Source organism: Sitophilus oryzae, unplaced genomic scaffold (assembly GCF_002938485.1).
Source record: "Sitophilus oryzae breed Bouriz unplaced genomic scaffold, Soryzae_2.0 scaffold_907_pilon_pilon, whole genome shotgun sequence".
NCBI classification, from domain to species: Eukaryota; Metazoa; Arthropoda; class Insecta; order Coleoptera; family Curculionidae; genus Sitophilus; species Sitophilus oryzae.
In genome coordinates, this window is record NW_022147536.1 from 2,533,277 (window position 1) to 2,545,370 (window position 12,094).

The window sequence follows — 12,094 nt, forward strand, 5'->3', positions numbered from 1 at the left end:
TATTTGCATATATATTAGCAAAATAAATAGTCGTATTATATATATTTGCGAAAATATTTGTTAATATCTCAGATTAATTAATATTAAACGTTTTTTAATTTATAAAATGTTAATATACAGAAAAAAATTAAAAGTTTTGTCGCCTTTGTATAATTTGGAGTCACTCTTAAACACTGGTAGTCTAATTCTCTTATTGATAGAGAAAAGCACATATTGCATTTGACATCAGACTATCAGACTCAGAATTACGGACATAATTTTATCAGTGAGAAATATAAATCGACGCCATTTTACTAATTACAACAAAAACTAATTAAATGCTTACATAGAGAGTTTTAATTTTATTTTTGGTTGTGATTTTTTGATATGACACGCATCAGATATGATGTTGTTCAAAGATCAGTCTCTTAAGTAATTTTTCGACATAGTAAACAGTTTGACTTATTTGCTTAGCTGTCTTAGAAAGTTTTTTCACACGATTCTTTTGAAAACCTACAACTAACTAGGTTGCATACAAACCTACCGACAAATAAAGCGTTAAAATAAAAAAAAATATTCGAACAAGCTTACACATGGGTCCTTTGGTATACGATAAGTATTGGGTTCTAAACCTACTAAGTTATTATATTGTTTCATAGCCTTTTTGTTTTAAATTGACAATAGTGATGTGCATTTTGGATAATATTAAGTCACTCGGATGCTGAAGAATACACATTACTACATACAAGTCATTAAAACTGCGTGATCTGGATTTTAACGTGTAAGACAGTGATGTAGACAGCTTAATGGAAATTCAAATGTATTAAAAAGAGATAAAAGTTGGGTCGATGCATTTTTTCTATACGGTATTGCCGGATTTTGCAAAGAGGTTGAAATTTTATTATTCGCAATAAGTTACTCATTTTATTACAGCTATATTAGATTATATTTAGCTTAGATATGTTATTCTCATTTCAGTAGTATACATGAAAGTTTTTAAAATAGTTAATTTTTTTCTCCTACAATGCTTTTACTCTCAAAATCACTCTTGAGAAAAGAATACAGCGTAGCAGAGAGACCCATGTCGCTTTCATAGATTTGGAGAAAGCTTACGATAGTATACCTATCTCAAGGTTGTGGAAGGAGATGGAAAACTTAGAGATCAATCCCGTGTTGATTCGGGCTACACAGACCTATTATAAAAATAACTCTGCAAGAATTAAGATAGGAAATGAGGTTACCAACTTTTTTAACACAACAAAATGATTAAGACAAGGATGCTGCTTATCTCCTACACTGTTCAAAATCTACTTGCACAGAGCTCTGGTGAATTGGGTGAGAAAATGCAAAAATATGGGGCTAAGAGTGGGGGATGACACATTATTTACATTGTTCTTCGCAGATGATCAGATAGTTATGTCTGAAGACGAAGAAGATCTCAGTTATATGATCAGAAAACTACAAGAAGAATATGAAGTCGCAGGTGAATCACCGAAATGTGAATACCTTTTTGTAGGCAATGAAGAGATAAATGACCTAATCTTAGACACTGGTACGATAAAAGGAGTTAAATCGAGTAAATACCTTGGAATAATATTTAATAAAAAAGGAAACAGCGAAAATGAAAAGAAGAAAGAGTAAATAAGGGTAGAACAGTAACCAAAACATTGAACTCCCTTCTCTAGGATAAACAAATTAAAAGATCCACAAAAAAGCGCATTTATAGTAGCTTAGTCCAAAGTGTAACCCTCTACGGTTCCGAAATATGGGATGCTACAAAAGCCAATAAAAATAAACTTATGGCAACTGAAATGGATTTTTTAAGAAGAAGCTGCGGACGATCAAAACTAGAAAGAATAAGGAATGACGTCATCCGAATGCAGATGCAAATGGATAGACACATACACGAACACATAGAAAAAAGGCAACTAACATGGTTTGGACATGTGAAGAGAATGAACGTTAACAGATGGCCCAGAAAGATATTAGAATGGACGCCTTTGGAAAGAAGAAAGAGAGGACGGCCCAGAAGGAGTTGGCGGGACGACATCAATCAGGCGATGACCGCGAGAAACTTGATGAAGACGAGGTTTTTGATAGGAAAAGATGGAAATAGGGGACGGAGACACGGCAATAGCTGTAGAAATCCGTTATATATGTATATATCATTTTTTTCTCCACACATTTTCCTACAAACTTAAAAACTGGCAACACTGCATGCTGTTTTTTTATTTTGTCTCTCTGTCTGTCAACCGATCATTTATATTTATCTCTGTCGCATGCACTAAAATACAGACCATGCAGGTGAAGTGACCAGACCTACTACACAGAGTAGTCATTTCATGGAATGACGAATTTCGTTTTTCCAATAAGTACATAGAAAAATGTATAAAGTCTTATTTTTGTGTTACCAGATCTTTTAATAATAATATCTATTTGTTCTTTTTTTATTCTATTTTTTCTAAGTTTTTAAAAAGTACATTTTAATTTAAGTAATACATTTTTTTAGAAATCAGTTGTTTTACTCATATCAATTTAAAAATTGCATGTGATGCTTCCAAATCCACTAATGATCACGATATTTTATGCACATCACTATAGTATATGTCACATACTTTTGTCAACTTTCGTACTATAATAGTACTTGTACAACTCGTCAAGTATAAAATGATATAATATGTGAATTTCTCAATGTATATACTCCTCCCATGCAGAGTAGCCATGTTTTTACAGTCAAGAAGAAGATTCTTGTTATTATTTTATCTTATAACGACTAAATTACAAAAATAAACACATTTTTCAAAACTTAAAAAGAATATATTTGTCTAACAGAATATAAATATGTTGTCATTATTTTCTTTAATTTTCAAAGTTAAATAACTCGGTTACTATCAATTTAATTTAAAAATTGTAAAGTGAAAATGTTTCTTTTTGCCAGATCTACCACCCCTTAAAATATTTGCACTTATTTCTGGGTCACTCTGTATAGCGCGAATATTTTGCAGTTGTCTTTAAGAGAGTCTCTTTTAGTTTACATTAGATGTCCAGGAAACTGTTAACTGGTGGTGAAGCAGGTTATTCACTTACTGCTGGGAGAAGATAGCAAGATATCATCCTATATATTTGACGAGCTTTATTTTGTCTTGATCCCACGTAGTCTAATATTCATTTCAATCACTTAAATTTAAGTGTAAAACTATAAGAGAGCTCTTTTTAGCTGAAACTAGCTATCCGGGAGACTGTAAGCAGTGTTGAGGCAGCTAATTTACTTATTGCTGGGAGAAGAAAACCAGATATGTACTTATCATTCTATATTTGGCGAGCTGCATTTCTCTTGGTCCCACCATAGCCTAACTTTCATTTAATTCTTAAATTTAAGTGTAAAAAAATAATAAGCATAACAACAAAATATATTAGCTGTCTGGGAGACTGCGAACTGGTGGTGGGACAACTTATTTGCTTATGGAGGAAGAGAGTCAGTTATCATCCTATATTTGACCAGCTGTCATTAGTTTGATCCCACATAGCCTAACTTTCGTTTCAATCATTAAATTTAAGTGTGAAAACAATAAGAGAGACTCATTTAGTTTATATTAGCAGCCCGGGAGACTGTGAACCTTGTGGCGAAGTAGCTAGTTCACTTATTGCTAGGAGAAGAAAGTTGATATCGTTCTATATTTGACGAGTTGTATTTTGTCTTGATCCCACCTAGTCTAACTTCAATTTCGATCATTAAATTTAAGTTTAAAATAATAAAAGAGTCTGTTTTAATTTATATTAACTGTCTGGGAGATTGTAAACTGGTGGTCAGTTAATCCACTTATTGATAAAAAAGCAAGCCAAGATATCATCCTATATTTGACGAGCTGTATTTCTTCTTGATCCCACATAGCCAAACCTTCATTTCAATCTCTAAATTTAAGGGTGTATTCCGTTGCTTACCTTGGTCATAGTTTTATGTTCCGTTTCTATGGGTTTCCTGAAAGTTTTCTTATTACGGAACACGGTTCCTGAAAAATTCGGTTATAACTGTCACCAAACTAACCAGCGCGAGAAGGCTGGTTTTTCTGGTTTTGTTTGTCAATCAATGCCATTTATGTGACAGAAATCAAGCAAATATTGGAAGTTCGAGTGAAATTCTCATTTAATTTCTAAAATTTGTAATAATATTTTTTATTTACATCCAAAAGCAATGGAGGTAGGCAGCAAAGGTAAATAAATTAGCTAAATAGGATTACGTTTTAGGACCATTTAAACTTATCACGCAGACATTGTCTCTTAAAGTCAGGAACATTTAAAGAAAACATGAAAAACAAGACAACAAGTAATCGTGAGTGTTTTGTAAGCTATAAAAATATAAATATTGAATAGATTTGTATATTTATTATTGATCTGTTTTAATATTGAACCTGCAAATCTTCACTTGAGCTGTCTAACGAGTTTATTAACAGTTTACTATATTCAATATTAAACTCAATTGAAAAGAAGAAGCAAACGTAAAAGCAGAGAATAGGTACATTAAAAATGCATAAAAGATAATTTTTTTAATAGAGGTATTGAAATTTAGAAAAGTCAACGTTTGACGTTTCCAGTATTTTTATGTTTTTCAGGAACCGCTCTTTACCGTAGTTTACGGGTCTGGTTCGCCTGGTTTTGCAACGGAATACAGCTTAAGTGTAAAACAACGAGAGAGTCTATTTAGTTTATATTAGCTGTCCAGGAGACGGCGCGCGCTGGTAGCGAAGGGCAACTTCCGATCGCTTATTGCTGGGGGTAGAAAGTAAAATGTAATTGTTAGGGAGGCACGTACGGGGGAGGTTTCCTGTAGGTGGGGGTGGGCTTGGGCCTGGGCTGCCTGCCGTTGTCCTGTGAGCTGCGGGTGAAGGGGGGCGGCGGCTGGTACGGTTCCGAGTCCTCCAGCTTGACCGATCCGCTCTTGCTGTACTCGGGCGGTGCAAGTGGTGGACGCTCGTCCTTGAGGATGACGGGGGCCTTGGTTCCCGGTTCCGGTTTTTCTTCCAGTTCCTCTTGGAATATCACAGGAATGCCTGGAAGAGTAGAGAGGGGTTAAATGTGGTTGTAGTTATGTTTTGGAAAGGAGTATGAATTGAATGATTTAAGAGGGAAGAAGGAATTTTAATGACAGCGCGTTTTTTAGACCAGTAGTTAAAAAAATGTACTTATGGAAAGAGTACATTAGTAATTATCGATTGCACCTATTTATTATAAAAGCTACCCATTCATGATTTTTAAATTATACAAGGTGTTTCAAAAAACCTGTGCCATCTCCCGTGGGGAGATTCCTCACTAAAAATAAGATTTATTTTTCATATCAACATAGGTCCGATTCTGCTTTGTTTCGTAGCTACAGAGTGTTAAAGTCATAATAATCTTTCGATTTATTCTAATTTTCCTCCAAGTACTTTTGGTGATTCCAATGAAATTTTGAGGGTAAAAGTTACTATAAATAAGTGCTACATATTTTAATGCTATAAAAGTGTCGATAAATTCATCAGGGATGTGCATATGGGTTATTACTGGAATATTTTTACAAAAAAAACATATGTTCCACTGACTTTTTTTCTTTATGTAGTAAAATTGTGTACGCCCTTTAATGTTAATGAAAAGTTATTTCTTGATATTTTATCGAATTCGGCCTTCTTGGTGAGATAAACGCAATTTTATTAATCGCAATTATGAAAATTCAAATAAAAATAAAATTAATAAACTATATATTTTACCTAATATAATAATAATAATAGCTCCCGTATATAGCGTTTAACGCCTTGGGAGTAGCAAGGTACAGCTTGCCATACTAGAGCCGTTCGGTATACAAGGAAGGTAATGTGGCTAGCACTACGCTTCAACCGCCTATTATTACCTCAGGATTGTGAATCCCAAGTACTTATTTAAGGCTGAGTCGATCTAGGTACCCAAACTATTTTTATTTTAATAAAAATAGTCGGCTGATGAAATGCCGGGTGTGGGATACGAACCCACTACCTTGAGATTGGTAGACGAGAGCCTGTACCTCTACGCCACCGGGCGCCTTTTTACCTAATTACTTATTAAATATTATTACTATTAGTTAATATTACCATTAGTCCAACCTACAGCAATTTGAAATATAAAAATAATGGTATTTGAGATAATTACAAAAAACCTAATTTTAAAAAATGTTAACATCCTGTAACTCTAAAACCATGCATTTCATTGGTTGTCATCTAACTATGGAAATGATGCTTTCAATGTTACTGGATATTCTTTTGTTAGAAAGGATAGAGATGGTCGAGGAGGGGGTGTGGCAGTATGTATAAAAAAAATTTATCATACGAAATTGCTCATTTGGACATTGCTACTAATTCGTGTGAATTTATAGCCGTCCAGTTAACTATAAAGCAAAGAAAACTTTTACTTTTCAATGTATATAGGCCTCCTTCGTCAAATATTGAAGATTTTATTAACTTCCTGGAAAACTTGTTGAGTTATACTGTGCCATTTTATGATAATGTGATATTTATGGGTGATTTTAATATTAACTTTTTAAAACAGTCTCCTGTGACATTGAAAATATCTAAAATTTTAGAGTCTTTTAATCTTGTACAAGTTATCAACGAGCCTACTCGTGTTTCAGATGGTGCCTGCAGCCTAATTGATGTAATGATCACAAATAATAATTTTAATTATGATTTCAGTACTTCCGTCCCTGTATCTGAGTCAGTTTCTGATCATTGTTTGATATATGTTATATTTACTCTACAAATATCCCATAGCTCTACGAAATATATTGAATATAGAGATTATAATCATATTAACCAGGAAAATTTTAAAAAAGATGCAATTATGTTACCTTGGGAAAATATTTTTTATATAGCGGATATTAATATTAAAATAAAAACTCTATATAATTACATTTTTTATCTCCTCAATAAACATGCACCGTTGAAAAAGAAAAAAATTGCAGATAAACCATATTTACCCTGGATAACGGATAACATTAAATTATTAATCAAACTTAGAGACAAAGCACATCAAAAATATTTAAAACAACGATCTGAAGCCAAATTACAATATTATCGTCAACTCAGGAATTTTACAAAACATGCTATAGTTAGAGAAAAATTAGTTATTTTAAGGGTTTATCGGAAAAGACTGGTAAAGACTTCTGGAAAGATGCTAAACGACTTAAGTTAACATTTAAATCAAGTCCGGAAGTTCCTGAAAACTTAGCGCTTAATAAGCTTAATATTTTTTTTTTCGAACTGTCAGAATTGCATTAATAGTACATCAAATAAAAAAATAGATTTTTATAGACAAAATAAGCATAAAAAATAGGGAATAATGTTCTAAATTTCAAACTAATAGATGAGGTATCGTTACATCAAATATTAAATTCTATTCGGTCTAATGCTGTCGGTGAAGATGATTTATCAATTAAAGCACTAAAGCTGTGCATGCCTTACTGTGGTAAAGCTGTAATAAATATAATTAATACTTCTATTTTAGACAATATCTATCCCGAAATATGGAAAAAAGCTAATATAACACCTCTCTGTAAAATTTCCAAACCTTTAAATAACAACGATCTAAGACCCGTGAGTATTTTGCCAGCAATTTCTAAAATTATAGAAAAACATCTACATAATCAAATTGTTTCATTTGTAGATTCAAATAAACTAATACCTGAATGCCAATCTGGTTTTCGTAAGAACTACAGCACTACCACTTGTTTACTAAAGCTGGTTAATGATATTAGAACAAATCAAGAAAATAAAAATATGACGTGTCTTAGCTTACTAGATTAGTAAAGCATTTGACACTCTAGACCATTCATTGCTCCTAGCAAAATTACAGTATTTTGGATTTTCAGACGGCTCTTTAGAATTGATAAAAAACCTTTTAAAAGATAGATCACATTGTGTTGTCATGAAACGGGGTAGTTTAAAACAAAAATCTAGTTATATTCCTATGATTTCTGGGGTTCCTCAAGGATCTATTCTGGGACCACTTTTATTTTCGTTATATGTAGCTGATATGGATAAGGAATTACAGTTTTCTAAATTGCAGCAATATGCGGATGATTCTCAAATTTATTGCAGAATAGATACTAATAATTTGGCACAATTTCAGTTAAATTTTAACGACGATCTTAATAAAATTAATAAATATGCTCTAGATCATAATTTGAAATTAAATGCCGGTAAATCTTGTGTTATAGTATTTGGTAGTGATATAAACAAAATTACAAATACGGCTGGTAACATGAATATCCATATAGATAATGTTGCGATACCCATTGTTACAGAGACTAAAAATCTTGGAGTTTATTTTGATTCGAAGCTTTCATTTCAGGCACATATAACTACTAAATTAAAGGCTGCTTATATACGGTTGAAGAATTTTTCGTCTCTTAAGAAATATATACCATCAAAGACTAAGTATCAATTATGTGACACACTTATTTTATCTTTATTTGATTATGGCGATGTTGTTTATGGTACATCCATAAACGCTAGATTCTCTAGAAAAATCCAAATACTTCAAAATTCGTGTCTACGGTTTTCTTTTAACATTCCTTTTAGAGATCATATAACGCCACATCTTAAAAATTTATCTATTTTATCCATGACTAACAGACGACAATTTCATTTAATGACATTCATTTATCGAATTTTAACTACAGAGCAGCCTCCCTATTTGTTCTCATTGTTTCACTACGTTGACCATGATCATTCGACTAGACAAGTGCATTATTTTAAAATTCCTCAACACCGAACAGCTAACTTCCAAAAATCTTTCAGTTTCATAGCGCCACATTTGTGGAATAATATTTCTAATAACTTTAAATTTCAATCCTTTACAGATTATAAAAAACAAATTAAAAATCATTTACTAAATTCGTAAATCTTATAATTTCTTCGACTGATTTGTGAGATCTTGTTCTTCTGATATGTCCGTCATTGGTTGCTGTTCCGGTTTTTACACTGTTTCATTATGCCTCTCTGCTTATCTCGGCTCGTCCCTGATAAAATTATATTTTCACTTTCTTTATATAATTTTAATTTTTTTAATTCTGTTTATTTTTGTAATTTAATTTATTTCTATTTTGTATTTGGGGTCGCACCACTCTGGCACTTTGTGCCATTGTATCGGTTTTTTAATCGCGGTGCGATCCCTTTAGACACACATTTATTAATACTAATATTATTCTGTAAAACTTAATGGGGTCTAATAAAGAAATTTGAATTTGAATTTGAATTTCCATACCCATGTTTATAGGATTTTTTTTTCATATTTTTGACGAGGAATCAATGAGTAGTTATTTAAAATTTTCGCAAGTTAATGATATTATTTTTTTTAAAGATTATTAAAGGTAAATTAATAAAATTGCGTTTATCTCATTAAGGAGGCCGAAATCGACAAAATATCAAGAGACAACTTTTAATCGGCATTAAACTACTTACACAATTTCGCTAACAAGACAAAAAAAGTCAGTGGCGTACATGCTTTTTTAGAAAAATATTCCAGTGATAACCCATATGCATGTCCCTGGTGAATATGTCGACACTTTTTAGCTTTAAAATATGTCGCATTTATAGTAACTTTTACCCTCAAAATTTCATTCGAAACGCTAAAACTACTTGGAAGAAAATTATAATAAATCGAAAGGTTATTAAGACTTAAACACCCTGTAGCTACGTAACAAAGCACAGTCGGACCTATGTTGATATGAAAAATAAATTATATTTTTACGTGGGGAATCTCTCCACGAGAGACGGCACATGTTTTTTGAAACACCCTGTATTGTGTTACTTCCCAAGTAGCAAATTTTATTTTATAGGATACCTCAATTCATATAACGTGCTATATGACCGTAATATGATAGCTTTACAACCAAAAAAGGCCCATTTTTATACAACCGTTAAGTAGTATAGAAGTTCTATAAAAAGGGTATACAACTCTTATGCAACTATTTTACACAGCATTATATGACTATTATAAAACTAGTTTTATTGTGTATTACGTGGTCACATCTAAGAAACAGAACAATAAAAACATTTGATCATTTAGCGAGGTACAAGAGTATTTTATTTTTTACCGAAGAATATTAGGAGCAAATTATATTTTAAGCGTGTCGTAAAATGAATCTAGAGGATGTGGATTGTTAAAAAGGAGACTTTACTCGACAATGAAAATGGCGGGTAGAGCCAGAAGGTACAACAAATATGTAATATAAAAAATCATTAATAGGGTTTGAAAAGTAGGGACAATTTTTGTTGCGCCGAAAATTTTACTGGTAGATTATAGGTATGTATTTGGCAAAAAATTAACGCGCTTTAATTTTGATTAAAGTTTACACAATTAAACACTTTATTACTGTATGTGGGAATCTTATCACAAAATAGTTCTAAAAAATAACATTTTACAATGTATTTTGATGTTTTTAGTTTTGCTTCATATAATGGCGGTCATAGGATATACAAAAGTTCTGCCTTAAACATGGCGAATTATAATGCAACCATTTTATTATAAATAAATCCCTTAAATAAGTCTTTGATGTAAAATAAAACGGTATAGGATAAATATTTATCATTACGCAGAATTTCCAGGCACTATAGAACTATTTTGGACACGTTGTGACAAATAGATGTTGCCAAATCTCATTTGATTAGTATTTAAACTAACAAACATCATCAGATTTTCATGGATTCATGCACGCAACGCATTTCATGCGTGCCCGACGAGTGAGCGGCAACCTAAGGACTTGGAAAAACAACAATAAAACAATACAAACATTACTACAGTAAAACTTTTACACCAACGTGGCAACAATGCTTTGAAGAAGCCAGGCAACCCGAGAGATTTTGGCTTTTGAGAACCCAGGGAATTCTGGGGATTATTTGCCGTAATTTCGAGGAGTTTTTTCTTACATGCTCTTTATATACTACCACTGCGTTTGTTAACTTTTTTCCAACTTTGTCCAGAATTCATAATAGTTGTGATTGATTATACTCGTACGTAGATATTACTTTTGCAACAACAACAATAACAAAATAAATAACTAGGTATACCATTTAATTTAAAATGAGGTTATATTGTACATTACCAGTTTTATAATGCAGATATTACAGCGAATTTATTTTGTTAATCACAATTTTATCATATAAGGCTATATAACTGTGTTGTATACAGCACTGTAGTTTAACGCAATAAAACGTTCTATCATACAACGTAATACAACTTTAATAAGACAAGTTTAAGTAACTATTATATGATCTTGTGACTACTAGTTATATGAATATTATAGAACTCTTACATGGTGGGTATAAGAGTCTAATAAAATAATATGTTTGTTATCATATAGCATTGTCTTATTTATTAATTTTAATTATTTTGTCTTAAATTATCGTTTAATGCGTTATAGGATACGTTGTAAAAACTACTAGAAAATAGTTTAATATGACAACTTTTATTAAAAAACAGAATGGTCGAAACCAAATGCTTAATAAAATCAAGCAGTCCTTAAGACAACGCTATTCGACTGTTATAAAATAATTCAATCCTTTTAGAATTTCTTTTTGCTACTTGGGTTGAGATGTATCTGTAAAACTTCCTCCAATATTCACTGGAGATAGAACTATTACGTATTTTTGGAATCAATATAAGTTCACTATACAATATCAATACATACAATTATCTCTATACAAAAGTGCTTCGTTTGTCCGTTAGAGGACATCAGAAAAAAAAATGAGCACATTTGCTAAGATATTTGAAGAACCGTTATTCCGATTTGAAGGAGATTTTGGGTGTCCATATTTATGTCCATATTTTGCTAAGTGCTTAGACATTTGACTTTTCCAAAAATCAAGAAAAAAACGGGGAGGGTGAAAACTAACCCTACCCCTATATACATTATAATATAAATATTTTCCAATTTAACCGACCTACTATTTTTTTAATAATAGTCTGTTGCGAAAAAACACTACCGCGCCTACTTTCTGAAGAAAAAAAATCACGTGACTTCACTCAGTATTAAAGAAGCATAATTTACATTTTAAAATATGAATTATACTCCTCGTTGTAACTATGTGCCTAAACTTAATTAATAGCACAA

The 12,094-nt window shown here is 31.8% G+C and overlaps 1 protein-coding gene across 1 annotated transcript in view; it reads right to left on the reverse strand.

The window, feature by feature from the left end:
• Window positions 1-4,773: 4,773 nt before the first annotated feature.
• Window positions 4,774-12,094, reverse strand: part of LOC115890641 (dystroglycan) — a 210,756-nt gene continuing 203,435 nt past the window's right edge. Inside the window, exon 12 of the mRNA XM_030910937.1 lies at window positions 4,774-5,027. Coding sequence (XP_030766797.1) covers window positions 4,774-5,027 — 254 coding nt within the window. The remainder of the gene's footprint in view (window positions 5,028-12,094) is intronic.